We start from the raw sequence: 22,262 nt of genomic DNA on the forward strand, positions 1-22,262 counted from the left end.
CTGCGATTTCTATGGCAGCAGTTAAGATCATTGCCTGTCACCGTAGCAAAGGGGTCAGATAAAAATTCTAAATGGTGTTGTCTTCCTGCATCCTTAAAGGCCAAGCATCTCATTCCCGTGGACTGCAGAGGCTGATGGTGCTCATATATAACGCTGAGAGAGATGCAGTGAGAACTCTGCTATGGGGAAAGAGCTGGGGTCAGAGTTTAGTCCCTTGAAGCTCCTCCATAAAACAGCTGTACATTTCTCTGCCCTGGTATCATTGTCCTCATTGTCTGTAACTTTTATGTTCCAAATGTTTCACCGCATTTCTCCCTATAATTCATAGCATCACGCACAGCAAGCTTGACATTTCCTAGACACAGTTTATTAGAGCCTCAGGGGCTTTTGTTTCATACCCTGTGTCAGTAGCCTGTAGTCATTGCCATCACACACGATGGTCTAAGCGCAGGTGCCATCTGCTGCAGTGCTGGGAGGCTCCAGGTGACCTGGTTGTTGTTTGGGGTTTGGTTTTTTCCCAATCACATCCAGAGGATACTAAGCACACGCTCTATGTTTGATACAGGCGCTACTCAGGCAATAGGTTTCTGTGTATAACTGTTGATACCAGATTTAAGTCTTTGGAATTAAAATCTGGGTTTCACTCTCAATGCGTAAACTCAGCTGCTTCTTTCCAGGCCTCACACTTCTTTTATGGCAGAATTATACTGCTTTTTTTTTCATCCTTTCTTGAAGTGCCTTACGTTCTCAAAGTCCTGCCAGGCTGTTCGCTATGTGCTTCTTCTCCTCGTTGAGCTGCTTCCCACCCCCTTGCTGCCACATTGCCTGCAGACCTACCACACAAGTTCTCCACTACTTCTGCATTCTCCCTTGTTCTACCTCTGGGCTTTGTAGGGTCACACACGCGCAGGGATATAATCCCCAGCTAACCTGCATGTTCAGATATGACAAGTCGGAGAAATTTGTCCTTTAACTAAAGAAGTACCTTTTCCTCAGAGTGAAAGTGAGGATAATATTAAATTGCTAAAAAGAACAGTGTTGCGAGCACAGCCCTTCTGTGCGTGCTCCATTGCTATAATCCCCCAGGAAAGCTATCTTAACAGCAACGTGGCCTGTACAAGAACTCCTTTAAAAGCAGTTAGCTCTCCCGCTTGCAATTAATTCTAGCTTCCACGTTTCCATTTTATTTTGGGCTATTGCTTCTTCAAGTCTTCTGGGTGTTCCCTCTTGGTTTTTAACTATGACCTTTGCTGATAAGCAAGTCGTGCTTCTTCATAGCCTTATTTTGTCAAATGCTGCAGTGTAGAAGTTAAGGGGCTTTTTTTCAGATTCATCAAATAGATAGTTTAGAACAGCTTGATGATTATCTTGAAGAGTTAAATAAAATGTGGATTTCTCTGGTGTTTTAACCTTGTCTTCCATAAGGACAAACACAACAGAGGGAGGAGATCCTTCCATGCCGTATGAAAGAAATATGCATATTTTCAAGGACTGAGATGCTTGGTCTTTGATACTCACACTTATGCTGTTCCTTTTTTCAGAAGGACATTTGAAAATGAAAATGTACAAAAAATGATTGCAGGCTCCTGTATTTGCAAAAAAACCTAATTGTCTGGCTTCCAAAACCTATGGTTGACATCCTTGATTTTTTTTTCCTTTGAATACTGCTGTTATTTCTGGGAAAAAATGGAAGTGTGAGTAACATTTGAATTTTAAAACACTTCCTCTTTTTTATTGAACAAGCAATTTGGTAGGTATGAACTTTGAAAATTCTGTGTCGGCATTTCCAATTACTAGCTATTGAAAATTTGGATTTGATGATGCATGATGAAAGACTGAAGATTGCTACTTCAAGCTACCTTTCTTTTGCTTGCTGTTCTTGGTTCTTTACAAATGCAGCATTCTTTGCCTGCTAGTGATATTTTGAAGTGGAGTACTTCCAAATACCACTTCACATGTTTCAGATTTATTCTTGCTTTATTCAGTATTTTACATAGGTAATCCCTGCTGCTCCCCGGTATCGAAGCCCCTGATCCTGTCACTGACAGCATGTTAGCAGACAGCTCACATTGCTCCGGGGAGACTGCTGAAAGCAGTGCGAGGGAAGACGAGAGATTAGAAAAATCATGTTTTAATGATAGCTACAGTCCACGTTGCTGTTGAAGTCCTCCAGGCACCCAGGTATGCTTTCTCCCCCTTCCCTCCCTCCTCAGCAGCGTTGCCCTGACGGGCTGCAGGCTCTGGTTTATGTAACGTAGTTATAAATAGGCACCGAAAGCCTGTTCCAGACGGCCCAGCTTGCTCTGTCCCTGCCACCTTTTGCAGCAAAGGCTTGTACCTACTTCTGAGAAATATTTCGCAACTCTGACCTTACATGATTAGTGCGTCCCAGCTCTTTATTTGTCCAAAGAATTAAAGAGAGGTCAAAATACTGGATGACTACCTGAACCCGTATGCTGTGACACAGAGCCTGCCCAAAGCCTTCTGCTGCAGGGGCAGCTGTCCCCGGTTTGGGTACACCGTCCTCCCCGGGCACACCCAAGAGGTGCACCACTGCATCCCTCCTGTCACCCAAAAACCAGGTTTCGTGACAAGCCCAACAGTAGCATCCCATTTCTTTGCGGTTTTGAGACCAAATTTGTCTCTCATGGCTATTGATACTGCTTCTGCGACTGAACCAGCCTGAACCCTGGCCCAGAGGACATTTTAGCTCGAGCAGCTGTTCTTACAGCTGCTCCCAAGTGCAACCACAAACACTCTGGCTGGCCCAAGGGAAGGGAAAGCATGGGATGGAATGAGCAGTGGCAGCAGGGGAGCAGGTTTTGGGATGACGTCGGCTTACGCAAGACTTAGATGCTTGTCAAAGTGCTGTCTAAAGACACTGGCAAGTTTTTTGTGCTTAGTGTATAGCTGCTTTAATTTTTTTTCAGGTTATCCAAGTCAAATCATGCTGCGGTTTTGGCCCGTAAGGTAAGATCTGGACCACAGTTTGTATAGAAGTGATAAAAATGAAAAGTCCACTGTTACAAGGCAGCTGCACAAAACGCGCCCAAGTATTAAAATGGGACTGAAGGTTTAGTTAAAACCTTGTGAATTATTAAAATAAATGCTTAGAAACTACTCTCAAAGTCCCGGTGTGTTGCTTATTCAATATTCATCCGGTTTGCACAGCTTTAGCACTGCAGACGCCGACACCAGACGAGAATCGGCATAATCGGTCCTTGTGCCCCTACTAAGGCTTTGCAGACATGATTGTGCATAAAGATGGTAATCAGCTGATAAAACCACGGCGCACTAAAACTGGGCACCAGTAATCTTGCTAGGGTGCTATATTTACTTAGTCTATATCGGTAGCAATCTGTAAGAGGTTTAAAGTGGCTCTCAAAGGCAGAGTTGGTGTTTGAATGTTCATTCTTGGGCAGGAAGAATTTGTATGAATAAATACTGAGAAAGGTTACTTGGTATGTTTGATGCTATGGGTGCTGCCGGCTCAGCAGATGACATAAATGCTATGGAAATTCACCACTGGTACACAAAATTTATGAAGGAGTGCCCATCTGGACAACTCTGTCTGCATGAATTTAAACATGTCCTGGATCTACATGGACTTACTCCAGAAGCTAACAACTACGTTGAACAAGTATTTCACACGTTTGACATGAATAAGGTAAGAATTCATCCTTACCTTCCCGGTTTTCTTACAGCTGTATTCCTTCAGCGCCATGTCTCAGAGGGCTGGCAGTGCTGAATGTTCAGAGGTGATGGAAGTTATTCACAGGTGATTCAACAGAAAACTATGGGCAAATAAAAATGAGTGGCAGGCAAACAATTCCGAATGCTCTGTTCCCGGTACATTTGCCATTTTGAAGACTGCATACAATCATTCTAATACATGTTGAATGGTTTCTTGTCTTTGAAACCCAGATTTTTATTATTATTTACACTGTGTGTGAATATTTGGAAGTTTTATTTATATAAGTGTGCTTGGAAAACTATTTTTAAAGCAGTAAGTGTTCGGCTGGATTCATAGATACTAATGCTTTAAGACACAACATGATTCCTTCTGTTGTTGGATCCATTCCAAGCACCTTCTGTGGTTTAGTTTGGTATCAGTCAATCTCCCCTTTCCAAAGATGCATCTGTCCGGTTTTGATCCATCATCCCAATTTTAATGTCTAACATCCTAGGTCATCCCAAAGGCATCCAGCAGCTGCTAGTTGCGTTGCTGTCTTATGTTCCTCCAACTGGGTGTTTGTACAGGTTCCTTCTAGCCATGAGACCCATCCAAGAAGACTGTGCCTTGTTATTTTCCCCTTAGGACAAAATAACACTTTCTATCAAATGTTACAAAAGAAGCAGAGAGTCATTTGTAATTCCTACAAAAGTGTTTGTCCTTGACTGAAATAAGGTTTAGGCTGAACTGTCAATACTACACAAGCAAAGGCTGCTTCCAGCTAATAGAACAGATGGGCTCATCATGGTATAAAAACTTATTTTAAAAAAGAAAACAAAAACCACCATTAGTGTTCTCTACTCACACCATTGATCTCAATGAATTCAGGGATGTAATGACAAATGTCTTATTACATTACATGAATTACTTCTGTGGCGGGTTAAAACTGGTCCAAATTGTAGCCAGAACTACTCCAGACAGTTTCAATTTCCAGAAATGGCCTTTCTGTTCTTTATTATGAAATGAATTATATTTGTTTCGAAAAATGCTGAGAGTAAAAGGTACCTTTTGTGGTTTTACATCCAATTTTTAATCTCCTGTATGGTGCCCAGTAGACTAAGAATTCCCAGAGTTGGTATCTTTGTTACACCTTTTTCTTGCTATGTGTATTTCCAGCCCCACACCTGCTTCTGCTTGTGCTTTTGGTATCATGTAATTCTTTCTTACCTAATTGTCAGTTAAGATTTCCTATAAACCCAGGCTCATCGCATGCTCTTTTCTCCACACACACACACACCCCCCCAATCAATTAGATGGTTAAATATACTGGAATTAGACCAAGTAGCATCAGCTAATTCAATAGATGTGATAATTACAGATGATGAGCAAACCTCTAGTCCATAAATATGGCACATGGCTGGCAGAAATTGTCAACTTACCGTGTTCTTTTCAATTAATAAATTGATGCACTATGTTCCCCGGTGAAGCCCTACTGGTGCTAATTTTGTTGGGTAACAGGCATGGACAGTGTCTGAGCTCATTTAAGAGCCTTTTCAGGTCAGCTTCAACGTGTACTGCAAAAAGCCCTTGACATTTCAGTGCTCTTGAAAAATATTTGGAAATATTTCCAAAATTTATTTTAGACAAATACTTTCAAAGCAGGTAGTGACTTGAGGACATTGCAGGAAGTTGAGCCTGCAGCTGCTTTTAGTTACTTTTCAAAAAAAAGGGGAACATGAAATAAATACATCCAGAAAATCAGGCTTCTGCCAAGACACTAGCATAGCAGTGCAGGACTGACCATGGGTGTGGGGAAACTGAATGTCATGACATAGCTGAGGGTGTGGAGAGGGAAGAAGAAAGTCCCCTTCAGATCACTTTGTGCCAACAGAAATGCTGAGGAGTACTCACCACTGCTGCTGAGCTTGGACTATATATTTGAAAATATCTCTTGCACTCGGTAAATGGTGCATCCAGTACAGGCAGAGGGTACAAAATAAATTAGATACAAACTTTCAGGGTGCAGTTGTTCTTTACCACCTTACCCCATTCAGCTTTCTCTCCTATTTGTAGTCTTTGTAATACTGTCTGTAATCAAACCCACATTTTCTTCGCTTGTTTATATTGCTTATAGTATTGAGAATGTGCACATAGATGCTGCCCTTTGCTTTTTATATACTTAAACTATTGCAATCCAACGTGTTACAGCTGCGAAGAATACTTTCCTATAGCTAGATTATATAAAGTACTTTTCTGTGAGGGAAAAATAATTTGCACATGTAGCTAGTCACTCTGTATGAAGACAAGCCCTTGGTGAACCTGGAACCTGTCTAAACATGGGAAAAGCTCCAAACCAGAAAGGTGGGGAGTTGTTTAGTTGGGGTGTTTTTTTTTGTTGGTTTTCTTTTTTTTTTTTTTTTTTTTCGTTTTCAGAGGGTGTCTTTTGGTTTTTTACAAGTTACTAATTGCAGGAGCCCCCTCCCGGTACAAATAGCTTAGCAGCCAGGGAGAAGCTTGCTCAAGTTATCTGATGAATATTAAGACATACTCCTTAAACCTGTCAGGTTATTCCCACATCAGAGTTTGACTGTTACTTGATCCTATCCATCAGTCTCTGCCCCCCTTCTCCTGTTTCCACGTGACTTTTTAATCAATCGTCATATTTCAACGAAATTTCAAAAAGCAGGCATTTCATCTCATTGGTTCCTAAAGTTTTCACAGAAATTGGCAGCTGGGTCACAGGGACACACGCCGAGTGGCAGCCCCGCTCATGCAGAATTCAGCTTTTTATTCCTTGTCAGGGCAGCAGCTGGCAGCTGGCAGAACACCCAGGCATGGGTTCCCTCCTGCCCCGTGAGGATGCTGGCTGGAGCTGGGGTACCAGGGGCCAGAGATTCAGGGGACAAAAGACAAAGCCTGTACAAATTTAGGCTTTCTGTTTTGCTGTTCCCAGAAGAGCTTGTTTAATTAATGTTCCATGTTAGAAAGGAAAAGATGTTTCAATGTTTCATCCGTTTGGAAGCCTTCCCCCCATTTTAATGAAATTAAGCAGCGATTTGGCCTTCAGGGCTTCATAAAATCCGCTATAAAACTGCTTATGCTAGGCTTATAACTTCATTATTTAATAATGAGCTCCTGCTAAAGATCTGATACTCATTTCCAGTTCTGCAAGATGTTGTAACAACCCTTCATCAGCTACTGTAATCTGAGGCGCAGATTTTATTGTATGTTTTCTTAATTGAGCTGTTGCAGCAATAGGCCCAGGGACAGTTATGTATGAGGCAGAACTGGAATGGCACATTTAGGGTAGTCGTATATGTGGGGCTGTACAGTCTGTACCCTTCTTCAGCTGGAAAGAATATGAAGAATATGGCAACTACTACCGGATAAAAGGCTGGCAAGTTTTTTTCATAGTCCAATCTATTTGTATCATGCAGTGTCTGGAAAGGCTTAAATGCTTAGAGAAATGGATCAAGTGAACCAGGATGTTTTACCTGAATGTTTTACTTTTTTTAATAAGGGGGGGGGGGGGGGGGGGGGGGGGGGGGGGATATCTATTTTTGATGAAATAGCAACAGCATAATTTTTAATGAAATGACAAGAGTATAAAACAGTATAACTACAAGATTCAGGCACGACACAGAGCATCTAGGTAAGCTGTAGCTCAGTTTTATTTTTCTCTTGCCTCGAAGTCTTGTCGTGAGAGCCTCACTGAAAAGCCTGCGGCAAACCGGACCGGGACCTCTCAAGCCACAGGGCAGGACTTCAGAAGCTTCCCCTCTGGGATTCACACCACGCCTGCTTACTTTAATAGGATGCACATATTTATCTGTTGCAACTTATGTTTCCAGTGAGGCCATTCTATGGGCCCTCAGGCTGGCTCAGGGAGCCAGCTTACTTACAGGAGAAGAAGAAGGAGCTGTTGGCGTAGCAGCTGGCCAAGAGTAATGCTTTGGGGGGCTTTAGGGCTTGGCATCGGCTTCCTCAGTAACGTATCCTCATGCGGTTCTTGATCATTCTGACTGTATCAGCACTTCTCTAACAAGAGCATGACTTGTACATGACGTAGTACAGTCAAAATGCATTCGTCTTCTGGGTTCTGCTCTCCATACAGAAATCCAGCTCGGGACTCCTTTCCATGCTTAGCAGAGCCAAAGGATCTTATTTCAAGATGAGTCAGCTCTTCACAAGTCAGATGAAACCCACTACACCACCCTCCCTTACACTTCAGTGGAATAACTGGTTTGGTCAGCAGAAACTATTTAACTCTTTCTTAACAGAATAAGCAGATGCTTTTTACTGGTTTCGAAAGAAACTACACATGATACAAGGTTCTGAAGTGCCATAACATTTAGACATGCAAGAAATCATTATCGTTCAGACTGTCCTGCCCTCTGCAGTGCAATTATATTTCAAAGTTGAAAATTGCAAAGTTAGTTGGGGGGGGAGGGTTGTTTGTTGTTTTTTTTCCCTGAGGTCTATATGTTATTTTTCTTCTGTTAGAGGGTAAGATTTTGCCTACTGTCATGATGGTTAAAATCACTGCCAGGTCTTTGACATGACTGGATGAGGAAAAGAATTTGGGATTTAATCTCTTGCAGCACATATTTGGCATTTAGGAAGTGAGATTCCAAGCAAACACCACACTTTGGTGTGCTGCGAGTGTCTCCCTCAACCTGAAATTGCTGAAGGTGCCTCTGCCAGCTTCCAGTTTCTGTGATACTGAAAGTGCCGGGCTTTAAATATTCAAATTTCTCCCACTGTATTATCTGAAAACCCATCACTAAGACTGTGTGAACAGCACGTGTGTTAAGTGGATTATGCAAATAATGCAATATGATTACTGCTTAGTGCCTCCCCACGCTCTTACTGTTTCAGAATTATATACATAAGGACATGTTCCTAGTTCTTTTTACCTTAAGATTAGACAAAAAGTATTTATCACATGCTTGGTTTAGATGGGATGTTAAGTCAAATTCAGAGTCTGCACTTTTAATTGGAGAGTCACAAAGAGTCTGCCTTCAGTTAAAAAGTCCCCTTCCTGATTTTCTGATTTATATGCTTTCTTCAAGTTCTGCTGTGTGAATTTCACCAGGTTTTGTATTTAAATAACCTGATGTTTCCTGTGAGAGGAATCATTTATCAGAACATTTTTTTTCAATGCTAACGTTATGATGCTGTCTGGTCTGTTTATGTATCTTCCTTCAGCTGGAAGAATGCACACCAGCGTCACCATATGCGTCATTAGTATCTCGCAGGATTTACGATTCTCCTCGTTTCCCAAGGTGCTGAATGCAAAGCCCTCCAAACAAAGCACAGCAACACCATTTCATAGTTTGGGACGCACACAAAGTCACCTTAGCCAGTGCATTTTTAGTGCGAGGCACTGTAAGTTTAGGAAGAGTCCCAGGGCTGCGAACCTGACCAAGGATCTTGCCCAAAACGAGCACAAATGCCACGTTTTGTTTTCAAGTGAGCCATGGCAGAGGCATGTTGAGCCCTGGGAACACAACAAGGTTGCCCTGGCCAGGGGGAAGGATCCACCACCTATTGACAAGCCTGCTTGCGTTCAAATAGGTCACGAGCACCATCCCATGGAGTTTCTATTTTCACCTAATCCAGATCCACATGGATCTTTAAGAGGTTTACAACAGTTTCATAGCTCCCAGTTTGTGGTTCACTTCTTGCTGGAGGTGAGCCAGGGAACGCGGGAGCACCAGAGAGCAAGGGTGGACGGTGCGATGGGAGCAGGGGAATCAGCTGATGATTTTGCTGCAACAGAAAACAGCCAGTGGTACAGGAAATTTATGGACCACTGTCCCTCCGGGCAACTTAGTCTCTACGAGTTTAAGACGATACTGGGTTTACACGGTATGAACCCTCAGGCAAACACGTATATTGAGCGGGTGTTTCACACCTTTGATAAGAATCAGGTAAGAAATTTTCTTCTATTTTCATCCTGAAATGTATCTGTTAGCATGGACAGTAGAGGACTTTGGCCTAGTGATATCACATAAGAAGCAGTAGGTAACTGGGAACTGTTTTTTTCCCCTCATTAATTTCCAGCAGCTTTACCTAAACTGAGAAAAACAGATTTACTGAGTCACTTACAATGTCATTTAGGTTGTTTAAGAGAAGGGCTCTTCAAAACCTACTAAACACGTTTGATTCTTTGTAGGTGGGCCTGGATAAGAGCCTTAAACCCCTTATATTCCTGCCTTTCACTACTGGAAGATTGTGTGAATATTTTTATCCTCGCTCTCTTTTTTAGAAATTAGTTTCCCCACCATTTCCAAAGCAAAGTCTGTTCAAATCTATTGAGCTGCATTTTTTTTATAGTTACAATGAATCTATTTTTTTTCTTTATTTTATTAATACAATTTTTATTCTTGTTTGGAAAGTTTGTAAAAGAGTAATATAGCTGTTTCACTTCCCTACCCACCTCTTAAAGAAAGCAACTTTTAAAGCTGAGCAGTAAAAGGAAGGTAGACTTGATTTATTGTAGAGATCAGAAATCTGAAGACTGTTGCTTCCAAAAGACAAATGGAAAGAATCAAGAAATGCAGCAGAAAAAGTACAGTCAAAACCCAGGAAGAGCCAGGAATAAGGTAAATTAGATATCAGCTTTCCAGAAGAGGGAAGAAGTAAGTGAAATATAAAAATGAAAAGTAAAAAAAAATCCACCCAAATTTCAGCACAAGTATAAAGGGTTGGAAAAAAAATGTTCAAAGAGTGGAAGGAGGAAATAGCGTTTCATCCCTTCTTGGTGCACTAATTGAAACCCTGGCGGAACTGAAATGCAAGCTGCGCAGGGACAAGCGTTGAAAAGGCAGCTAACATCTTAGCGAGAGATTCCTTCTCCATCCGAAATGGGGCCGATACTTGGACAAAACCAACATGCGGGAATAAGCGCGGTCACTTGCTCAGCTGCAGGAAGAGGGAGAAGAGGCTGGCCATGGTCCCTGCCAGATCCAGCCCCTCGCGGTGGCCCTCCGCAGGGGCTGCCTCTCTGCTGGCCCAGAGAAGCACCTGGACAGGGATCACCAGGTGTAAATATTGCCGTGCAATTCAGCAACTGCAACACACCCCTGCCTGGCCCGCCAGAGCCCTAGGAGATGCACATTGCTCAGTGTCTGCTGGCTTTGGGAAAGACTTCAGGCGCCAAGAAGGAGAACATCTCCAACCAAAATAGCGGTACCTAATTAGAGAAGACAGCCTCTCCTTTTAATTAAATGTTTACTGCTGCCTCTCTCTATTGGCTTGGCTTTCCCCTCTCCAAAATGCTTTACTCAGTGGATTTTACTGCTGGGGTGGCGGGGAGGGGAAGGGAAGGATGCTTTCATATCCAAAGTTCTTCCAAATAGCTGCGCTGCGTAGGCAGATAAAAAGAGGAAGCTAGGATTTAGAGTTGTTTAAGGATCTATATGTAACATTATTAACTGGAAAAATCCAATTTGTTTAAGCTGAAATCCTTCATGAAAACAGCTTGTGGCATCAAAATGTCATTGGCGTGGGGGTTCATTCAGAGATGCTATCCTTAACACAAAACCTCTGGGGACTTTTGTAACAATTTATTAACTTAAATTATTTTCAATAAATCTAAACCCCCTTCCTCCCCAGACTACCAGCATGCAAAACTTTAGGGATTTCTTTCCTTTTTATTTCTCCCCGTTGGAGCCAGGGTTATTTCAGTGGCCACTCAGATTTTCCCTGGGTGAGAGGACTCCTTCACTTCGTTTCTAATAAGACCACTTAAAAATAACACTTTAACAGTCCTTACGCTGCCTCTCCATCCTTACACAGCTGTTGTTAGCCCCACTGCACTTCCCCGATGCCCACAAAGCAAGGAGCAGCCCCAGCGCTTGCCAGCCCCGAGTGCAGGAGAATCAGTGAGTTGTGCAATAGCTACAAAAAGGAAGGATTCCTGACTTCTTCTCCTGACAGGGGCTACATCTCTTTGGCAATAGAGACCTTGATGAAAATAACACCTTCCAGAGCGGGGCCTCATTGTGTTAAGTATTTAACCCAAAACAGAAACCATAAAGTATCTCAGAGCGCTTCCCACAGTCGTTAAAATGAAAACAACCGCGCTACAAATGGCTCTGTGGGAAGGATAAGGCTTATTTCATTATGCACGGTCTGCTGGTTATTCACAGATACCGGTGCGCTGTAGCATGTGTGGCTAACAACACCCACAAAATCGCGTCTGTAAATGGTTGGTTTAATGACCAAAAAAAAAAAAAATTAAAAAAAAAAAAAAAACAAAAAGCCTAGGCTAGACTGTGCACAACTGCGATAAGCGCAATTGCTTATCTTGTCGCCAGGGCACGTATCACTCTGCTACACTCATAATCTCCATGTCAGGAATAATGAAGCAGTAGTACAAAAAGGAATGAACAAGACATAATGGGCCTCTATAGATGGATTTTGAAATGGTCACTGCCCTTCTGTTTTGGTTTTAAATCCACACGCAAACCCAAGGAGTTCATTGTTTGCAGAAATACAGCAGCAGGCATGCAAGGAATGTGACAGTGAACTAACAAAGTTGTGCCAGTGCTTGATCAGTGTTTTCAATGACAGAATAATTAAGCAATCGTGTGCATATTCCCACACATTTTGCTGTCTATGCATGGTTAAAATGCCATGGAAAGTAGCGATAACCTCTCTTTTCCTCATCCCCATGACTGATTTAGCAAGAATTTGGTAAATCCTCTCCTCTCAGGCAAAGATTAGAGGTCGTTCCTACTAGAAACTTGCCTTATCGGGGCAAAAGCCTTCTGGTTAATGAAGGAGAGGGAAACAATCCTTAAAAGCAGGGTATATTCTGATAAAGATACAGGAGAAGGAAAGGCTAGTTTGGTCCTCCTCCTTGTGACATGCATAGGAAAGCAGCACTGAGCAGATGAACACGCTTCAAATATTTAGAAAAATGTAGGGTGGGCCGTAGGGAGAAGATGGTGACGCTTGGGACCTTGAAAAAAAAATACAAAAAAAATAAGGACCTCATGAGGTAAATTTTCTGACCAGGATAGGCTGTTGCAGCTCTGCCTAGAGGTTAAGCTCCTCTTTCTACAATTGCGTAATTTGTCCAGATGACTCTCTCATTTGGGCAGCCTCGGTAGTCCCTCTGCAAATACGTCACCCAGCTCTGCCTGGGCTGGAAAGGATGTGGGAATGCCCCAGTGGTGCTTTCTCTGGTCCTGCCCCACAGCTCAGCACTGGCAGGATCCGGCATCTGGCAGCAGTGGAACACAGGGAAGAAAGGGGATGGAAGAAGAGAACAATGGGGCAATGTCCAGAAGCATGAGCTGAGTAACCCAGGAGGCAAAAATGGCATTTTTCAGAGCAAACAGCAGGTAGAAATTACCAAGGAAGGAAAAAGGGAGTGGGGCTGGAGTGAGCCAGAGTGGATTCAAAAATCAAGAGGAAAAGGCAAAAAAGTTAGCTAGCAAAGATGACACCAATTTAGATAAAAATCTGCAGATGCACTTTTTATGCAAATACATTTACAAGTTGGCATTTGCCACTTCAGGCACCAGCAGTTGTCTTTTTCTTGTCTTAAGCATTCAGCTGAATCTATCAGAGTGGAAAGATGCCTGTGACCTCCTTGTTTCACAACACAGGGATTTAGTATCCGCTGCCTACAGCCACGTTACTGCTGCTTTCACAATGCCCACGGGAAAGGGGATGTCATGTTTATTATTTTACTTTTCTGTCATTTTTCATATCAAGGTAATTCCCGATCACCCTGCTGTGAAGTCGGTTTGTTTTTGTTTTGGTTTGTTTGGGGGTTTTTTTGTTCGGGTTTTTTTTTTTTTAAAAGGAGCAATCTCTATTTTTTAACTCTGTCAAAAGACTCCCTTTTTTCACTTGTAAAGAAATCTAAATTACATCATCTCTTCTAAAACTGATGAGATTTTATACCATTTTCACAGCAGGACTAATTAATCTGGGGTTTTTTTCTCCTGTTTCCCTATGGAGACAGTTTTGCTTTACCTGCAGTGTGCATTCTCTATGTGCCCTATGTTCTTGCATTTTAGCAACAGTTTGTCCTTGAACCAGTAATCGTCATTGTTACGGGACTGTCATGTCCAGAGCAAATACACAGTCCCACTGTTGCCCGTTTGTAGCTTTTTCTTAATCCCCAGAATATTGTACAGGCTCCAGAAAACTTCTTGCTTAATGTAGATCTCAATAGATGCTGTAATTTTATCTTCATCTTTTAGCATCAGTTTGCTACAACTTGGAATTGCATCACTGGGATTCCTATAGATAAACTAGGCTCTATGCCCATTGTGTCAGTGCTCTTTGAAATGGCTTTGCTAGATTAATTCCTTCAGCTCCACATTGTTATGCATTTTTCTATTCTTATTTATAAAATTAGAATTTCTCCATTGCCATCAGCTTCTGGAACAGGCGATCTCTATAGAATTTCTACTGCCTTAGCACACGCTTTGTGAATTTATTAAGCATGTCAAACTATGCAACGGTAAATATTAGCCTTTTTTTGCCCCACGAAACCTGCCTTGCTTTTTCTGTCAGGTGTAATATCAGCTATTATATATTGTTCCAGTCCCCTACTAGGGGTGAGGGATGCTATGAGACTCAACTATAAATCAGATCACTTATTCCCCAGGCATTTTTGCTGTCGTTTACAGGTATCTTGCTTATTGCTATTAAACTAATGGGATCCTGAAAACAGGGAATAATTTAAAATCATTCCAAGTTTAATTTAACATTCTTTTGTAAGTTTTTTACCAGAATGTACAAAATCTGACTAAAATCTGACTTCTAAGGCCTCATCTTGAAGTCACTGCAGCAGTGTCTCTCATGTGACTCCGTCACCATGGGTACATTTCCCAAAAACTTGCTGTCTGGAAGCAAGTAGCTTGCATAGAGGAAGTGTGTGGGTTTTCAGGGGGAGAAAATGGGAGGGAGAGCAAAGGGATCAGTAGATGTGAGCAATTCCCAAGCTCCCTACGCCTAAGTGGGATCCTGTGAACAGTGTTTGCAGAAGGTCATGTGAAGAGATGCGAGAGCTGTCATTGTCCAAGTGGAAGAGATGAAAGATTTAAAGTGCAGTATTTGTCTGAGTTCTGGTCATGAGCAAGAATCTGAACCTGAGAGATATAAATGTGAATAGAAAAAAGAGAGGTTTTCTGCATAATAACATGCACGCCAAAGAATCATTGCCAGGTGATGGCCCTGCCCCGGAGATGCCCTGTTATTACAGCAAATTTATAAGAGAAAGCCCATCTGGGGAGCTTTCTGCATGAATTGCAAGAAACTCCTGGGTCTGCGAGGGCTGGATCCACAGCCCTTGTTAACAATGTTTATGCACATTAAATGAGTGTTTGATATCTCTGATCTGAACCAGGTAAACCTTCTTTCCTTTATTTGTTTTATCTCATACTATTGTTTTCTTTGCGAGTTGCAGCCTCTTCTTTGCCTGCTTCTGTGAACAGGGTTGTTGTTACGGTGCACGAGGGGTGAAGAAGTGGGACTGGGCTTTGAGGGCTTTGAGTAGCGCTCTTGTTAGTACTTTCCAGCGGCACTTGAAAACCTCAAGAAACAATTCTGAAAATGAGATGTCATTTGCAGTTCAGTGGTTATTCTTTCATCCTTTGCTTATCCTGTACTTGTATATATGCATATGAAAATATTGGTGTGCTCAAATACAACGTTAGTACTTTTTACCAAAATGCTAGAAGAGGGGAAAATATGGTCTGCACTTAACCAATGATGAAATGCAGCAGAGAGAAACAGATTTGCACAAAGTACTGTATTGAACCTGCAGCAGAGGGGAAAAGGTAACCCAGGTGAGGAGTGCACACACAGTGCCCGAGTTACAAGACCAAACAGACTACCCAATGAAAAGGTCAAGCAGCTTCTCCAGCCTGTATTTCTAATTTACCCTCCCTGCTGCTGCAAGAACTGCTTGTGATGGCAATCAGCTCTGCATAATGTAGCTGGCTCCCAGACAGACAATATATATTTTCCTTAGGTGTACAGACCAAGCCAAAGCCATGGCCATCTGGTACTTGTGCATAGCACCTTTCAGGAGGTGTAGAAGACCTTAGACCATGTGGTTGTGGAGGTAATGGGCAATAGGCATCAGGGGATCTAACAGCTGGCAGGCAAGTGCGGGCTGTTTTCCAGGTCTGCCTTGGGCACTGCCTCGTGCTGTAAGGTCCTGGAGCGGGCCACCCTGAGCCCTCCACTCACAGCAACGCTGGAGTGTCCCAGGGCACTGCTTGTCAGCACAGAACTGTGCAACCTTCAGATCTGTGAGACCGTCAGCCTTCGGATTAACGCGAAAGTGAGGAGAGTGGAACAAAAGCAGGTTTCAGAAGGAGCATTTGCTCACCTTCCGTTGCTGTGGCGGTGGCTAAACACACTTAAAAGAAAATGGGAACCCTCTACTAACCGTTGCTTCTCTATCTGGTGTTTCAGACTTGCGTCACCCTGCTCTGCAGGCTGTCACCGCTGTCACGTATGAAGTGGTCAAGCTGCCAGATAGCAAAGCAACTTTTCCCTTAAGAAGCAGTGTGCAGATGCTGGGGGGGACTTAAAGCATGTGTTGTAAACACAGAGGGACAGTATGTATAGTGTGGAGGACAGAGAGGCAGGAGGAGCTGCACCAGGATGGTCAGCTGGAGAACATGCTTTCCTTTCAGCATGGCTTTCAGGATCACCATCCTGAAAGATCTCAGCTGCTTCATCTGTGTGACTGAACTCCCACTTTCAACAGGAACCTCCTTGCTGCATCTTTCTGAACTTCACCTTATCATTGTCTACATCCTCATCTTCCTCAGGTGAACAAAGATCAATCAAGGCTAAAGGATGGTAAAACAGGGTAATGACCAGGAATCCAGTCTTGCAGAAAAAAGGCTTCATCGCCCATAGTATTGCGAACCATCACACCTTTCCGGAACACATCCTTGGGGGGACAGCAGGGTATGGCTCTATAGTCAATACAAGAGGAAGCCTTTCTCCCTCCTGTCTTCTCCCCCGTCTATTTTATAATACCCGAGGCCCCAGAGGGCAGACCAACGAGGGGTGCCCTGCTTGGTTACAGCAAACTGGGCAGCTTGGAACAGCAGTCCCTCCACAACAGAAGGCCACGTGCATCCAGCACCAGCACCCCACCACCTGCCAAATGGGGCTGGGCCACTCAAGTAGAGAAAACCTACGCATCTGCCAGACTTCACAGCTAAGGACTTCTCCAGATGCATGGCCATTGACAGAGATTGTGATCCTTGAATGCCTCTTGGAGGGTCTTAGCATAGCAGCTCTTCCAGTCCTTATAGATATCCTTTTCTCCCATTTGTTTCATACCTAGGTTTGCTGAAAATTTCAGCTCTCTATGGAATGTGGAGTTGAGCTGTGACTACAGCAAGGACATCCCAACCTGTAGATTAGCTTCCAAGCTGAAAGAAAAATGAGGCAAAAACAACTCAGAAAAACAAAGTAGAGGAATGGGTATTAACCAACGCAGCAGCTAGCAATCAAGCTAGATGGCAGCAAAGGTCAGAAAGCCATGCTGCTCACCAGCTCTGAGCACTTCCAAAGGATGTCAGGTATTGAGAGGATCAGCTTGCTGGGGAAGGATGTCAGGCAAACGGAACTAAATCCGGCATATTTGAGACCAGCAGAGATGTATATTCAGAACAGAAACGGAAAGGTACAATTTAACATGTAAGATTTGTATCCTGAGCCCACGACAACTTCTCACAGAGTTTTAAAGATTTGTTGTATTTTAATCTCTATTCAGTATAACGATTGCATTTCTGTCACCATGCAGCCTCTGTTTCTTTCCTTAACGTTGTTAGCAGCACTCTGTTTTCCTAAGTTTAATTATGGGGTTTTTTCTTTATTACCAAGACTAACGACCACTATTTTTAAGATATACTTTTAGAAATAACAAGCATCAATCAAACACTTTTAAAGTACAGGGCTATGGCGCTTTTTATGTGGTTGCGGTGGGCATACAGTGGCAACAGACCAGCCCCTCAGGGCAGGAGAAAGGAAGGTTGTATGGTATTGATGAGGCAAAACAATAGGATTTCCTTATTCCACACGCTCACTTTTTGTCTTATACCCTTTCTAGAGCTTTTTTTCTCACTGGGGTTTTTGGCAGTAATGTAGGCTTTGGTCACAGAAAGCACTTTTAGTTAAGTACAGCTGTGTGAGGAGCGGTCAGTGGCTGGCTGGCTGGGAGTATCAAACTGTGGGCTCTGAAATGGCAGCTGCCACTGTACAAATAAGGGGTCATTATCCTTCCATGACATTATGTAGAACATCTAAGCACTGTGCAGCATTAAACATGTGATTTCATCTCCACGCCACAGAATTTAATGGATGCAAGCGCTTGCATGCATAACACAGGAATAATTTGGCCATTTGAGTTGTTCCTTGCGTTCAGTTTCCTTCAGTACTATAGCATCTTCTCAGGTTTGTAGATCAACATTTTATTTCCTTTGCTGTTGTATTCTTGTCTGGTTGTTGTTTTCTAATAATGGGGCCATTATCCCAGTGAGTGGTGAAGTATACAAAATGTCCTGACAGAAATTATTTCCTTTCTCTCAATAGTACCCTTTATATAGAAGTGCTGTTTAGCTAGACAGCTAGCAAATGTGAACATTCTCCCATGCTTTCCCCAGCTGACTTATATAGAAATATGACCTGTTTCTTTAACTTGTCTAACTCTTTGTGGCCAGAAAATACTATGATTTAATACTGGGGCTTTTACAGCTTAAAATTGTCATGACTTCTATTGCTAAAGCTTATACAGAAAAGCATGTAGTTGGGGGACTGGTTTACAGTTGATCTAAATCTGAAGAAACTCATTCTGGAAAACTTAAGTCATTTAAAAAGATCTTCTACTCTCAGCATAAAATATATTATTCTTATGTAGACTTCTGTTTTCTCACAAATAGGAATCTGCTCAGAAAGCTGTGCTAAAGTGTTAGGCCTGAGATTAATCTGCAATTCTGACTATAGCAGCCTAATGCTCCTTGAGTTAAGTTGGGGTCATCCATGCTTGGAGGTATTCTATCATCAAATAAGATGATAAAACACTCTTAAAACGTGTGTAGACTTTCTCCTCTGTTTCATGCATGCCCAGGTTGAAACCTCTAGGAGGTAAAGTGTGGAATATTAATCTCGTAAAATGCCAGTGGGTCTTGGGGCAAGGGTGTAATTACAGTTGTGAAATTGTATTTCATCTCCTTGTTGCCTTGCTGCTTCCAGCTGAAGACTGTTACAGACACCCTTCCACTTAGGATTATAGACATCTTCTTCTCCCTAGTATTTCCACGTTAAAGAAAACAACTTGCCACTAAACTGGAAACAGTAAAAAGGGAATTAAGGCAGTGTGGTAGGGTTTTTTGACAATTTGTGATAGACTGAAAGCCTAGTCAAATCTTGTTTCATTCAAGTCATCCATACAAATACCAACAGGAATTCAGTTGCAAGCCAAACCTTATAATTCCCTGGATTTCTTTAGGTTGGAGATAATAGAATAGTTCAGCCCCCCACTCATGGAAATGGTCAGTAGATGTATGAGGGGGGCAGGGGGCACAACTTCACAGCATAATTCAGTGTCATGGAGCGAATGAGGTTACCTCTGGTCTTGGCAGCAGGCAGATCATGTAAGCTCGGAGCATTGCACTAGCTTACTGTGCCAAAGAGGCGATGCTGCTGTGGCTGTATGGCTGCGTGGACTCAGCTCCTGTGCATGTCTCTGCGCAGCAGAGCACCGTACTGCACAGGATGCACGCCTCCGGCTCAGCAGTCTGCGCCTGCTCCAAGCGTAAACGCTGTTCCCAGTCACTGCCCGCTTCTACTGGGGATTAGTGACACAGGCTATGTCCTAAAAGCTTTCTTCTCAGGAACATACCAAATCACAGAATCCCAGACCGGTTGAGGTTCAAGGGACCTCTGGAGACCACCCAGTCCAACCCCTGCTAGAGCAGGGTCTCCCAGAGCAGGTTGCACGGGATCGCACCCAGGTGGGTTTGAATGTCTCCGGAGAAGGAGACCCCACAGCCTCCCTGGGCAGCCTGTCCCGGGGCTCCATCACCCTCAAGGTAAAGAAGTTCTTCCTCATATTCAGAAGGAACCCCCTGTGCTGCAGTGTGTGCCCATCGCCCCGTGTCCTGTCCCTGGGCACCGCTGAAAGGAGCCCGGCCCCGTCCTCTTGGCACCCGCCCTTAAGGTGTCTGTAGACACTGGAAAGGTCCCCTCTCAGCCTTCTCCTCTCCAGGCTGAGCAGCCCCAGCTCCCTCAGCCTGTCCCCATCAGGGAGATGCTCCATCTCCTCATCATCTTCACAGCATCTGCCCACCCTTCTCCAGCAGTTCCCTGTCTCCCTTGAACTGGGGAGCCCAGCACTGGGCCCAGCACTCATGCTAACCATCTCTGGTGTGTCTCTTGTCCAGACCGCCAGCTATTTCATAATTAAATGACCTTATGCCAAGTATGCAGATATCTTTAATTCTTCCATGTTTCTCAAAAACGAGAATTCTATGTCAAGACTTTTCATCCCTTCCTTGACTGCTGTGGGATGGTTTGCTAATAATTAAATAAACAAACAAACCAACCAACCAATTTGCTAGTGGAGTTTGAAAGCTGTTCCTCATCACTCCTAGCTCCAGTGAAAAATAAAGATGCTGAATGTTCAGAACTGTAATTGCCGAGCTAAGTTTCCTTGAGATTATCACAAGGAGTGCAGGAGGTAGCGTTTAGGCAAACGTTTTACTCATGATTCACACATTAATATCACAAGCATTATTTATACAATGGCACTGGCAGTATAATAAGTGGTGGGTTTATCTTTTGCCACAGCTTTCCAAAGAAAATCTTAAAAAAGAATGTTGTGATTATTAAAATACAAGTGCAACAGAGTTCATTTCTTGAAAGTTTCTCTTTATTAGGTCATTTTAGGGAAAAATTATCTCGGTCTTCTTCACCCTTCAGCTGTTTGCAATACAAAAATGAAAAAGCTGCAACCACATACAAGCAAGCTGAATTCCTCCTGCTTTTTTTATTCCTTCTGCATCTCAGTCCATGCATAACTGTCATGCAGTCCTAGTTTGTGCAGCCTACTGATGAATTTTAGAAACAGTTATGTTTACTAAAATACTTCAGTAGTTGCCAAGTATACTGATGTATATTTAAGTTTTTTGTGATAATATGTATCCTATTTCAGAGAGATTATATCCTTCAAAATTAGGTTACTCTGATGTTAAAGGAGAGAGCATATCTAGAAAAATAATGTCTGGTGTATCCATAATATACTGGAATTGTTAGTTGCGCTTAAACAGAACTAAGGAAACATTCCACAGTTGGCACTGCTACTATTTAACACTTATTCTAAAAAATCTTTCTTTATATTGGAAACCCAGACCATCATCATCCACTTCCACCGGCTTGCAGATAGGTTTTGCCACCACTAAAAATAAAAATTTCACACTGTACGAACTGATTGATTGATCGTGTTCTTATGGCCTGTGAAGGCAAAATTTGCAGAGCCATTTACCACGTGAAGCAATGCACCAAAAGCGGGATGCTGCTGTTCTCATTCTCTTATTGCTCATTTTGGCATTAATTGAAACTAGCTCCAGGAATAAGGGTCTGTTGCTTTGTAAGAAAATTGGATTTTAAAAGGTAGGATATACTGTGAAGAATGAAGAAGATTAATAGGTATGTGGCATTGAAGGAAAATTATGCAAGTTCAAGGATTTTCTGTTAACATTTCATAAAGCACCGGCTAGTCCTCAACACAGAACAGCATTTTCTGCTACATTTCTTAGGCAGAGATAAATTTGGTAGATGCGGAAGAATGGACACTCCACAGCAAAGACTTGAAGAAGTCTGTAGATAAAGAGCTACCAGCTAATGTAAATCTTCACCTTTCCAGTTTGTGTTTTTTCATTTAAAATTTAAAGTAGTTCTGTGATAAACTGGGGATCCTCTGACATCATTGCGCCGCTCAGAACTATAAAAAGATTTTAAAAGGAATCCATTTTTAAATTTAAAGAAGTTAAAACAGGCTGTTTAACATAGAACAGCAAATAAATGCAAAAATGTGTTACTGAATAGAACCTTGTTGTGTGATGAAATGACTTTGTAGCAATGTGAACTATATCTCAAGCCACATTTTTTTTTTCTCCTGAAGAATAAGTTTCACTTCACTCCTCACATTTTGCACTGTGCTGACAAGTGTTAGGAGGCAGACCACTCTTCCTTTTTTCCTTATCCTAGCTCCTTCCCCACTGTCCTGCTGGGTCTTTATAGTTCCAATTTTCAGGCAGACTCTTCATCACCTGTGTCCTGGCTATAAATAGATGCTATCCTCTCTGGCTGTAGGGACACGAATGGGATTAGCCAAGTCTATCCTCTCAGGTATTGTAGTAGAAGGAATGCAAATCATCTGGCCATGAAATTCTCTGTGAAAGCAGTGATTGCACCTCATATTCCAAGAAAAGCATGCAGGTGCTCACAGAAAGATGTGCTATTTTTCAGCAATATTTTGATGATTAATGGAACTCACTCTTCATTTGTCTTTCAGTTGTTTCCTCCCTCC

The 22,262-nt window shown here is 42.6% G+C and overlaps 1 protein-coding gene across 2 annotated transcripts in view; it reads left to right on the forward strand.

The window, feature by feature from the left end:
* Positions 1-3,331: 3,331 nt before the first annotated feature.
* GUCA1C (guanylate cyclase activator 1C) overlaps positions 3,332-22,262 on the forward strand; it is a 35,979-nt gene continuing 17,048 nt past the window's right edge. Inside the window, exon 1 of one of the 2 annotated variants that reach the window (XM_037378484.1) lies at positions 3,332-3,667. In XM_037378484.1, the coding sequence (XP_037234381.1) occupies positions 3,464-3,667 (204 nt within the window). In that variant the 5' untranslated portion in view covers positions 3,332-3,463. Of the gene's footprint in view, positions 3,668-9,334; positions 9,607-22,262 lie in introns of those variants that run through there. The other variant, XM_037378485.1, reaches the window with a different exon arrangement.

This window comes from Falco rusticolus, chromosome 2 (genome assembly GCF_015220075.1).
Source record: "Falco rusticolus isolate bFalRus1 chromosome 2, bFalRus1.pri, whole genome shotgun sequence".
NCBI classification, from domain to species: domain Eukaryota; kingdom Metazoa; phylum Chordata; class Aves; order Falconiformes; family Falconidae; genus Falco; species Falco rusticolus.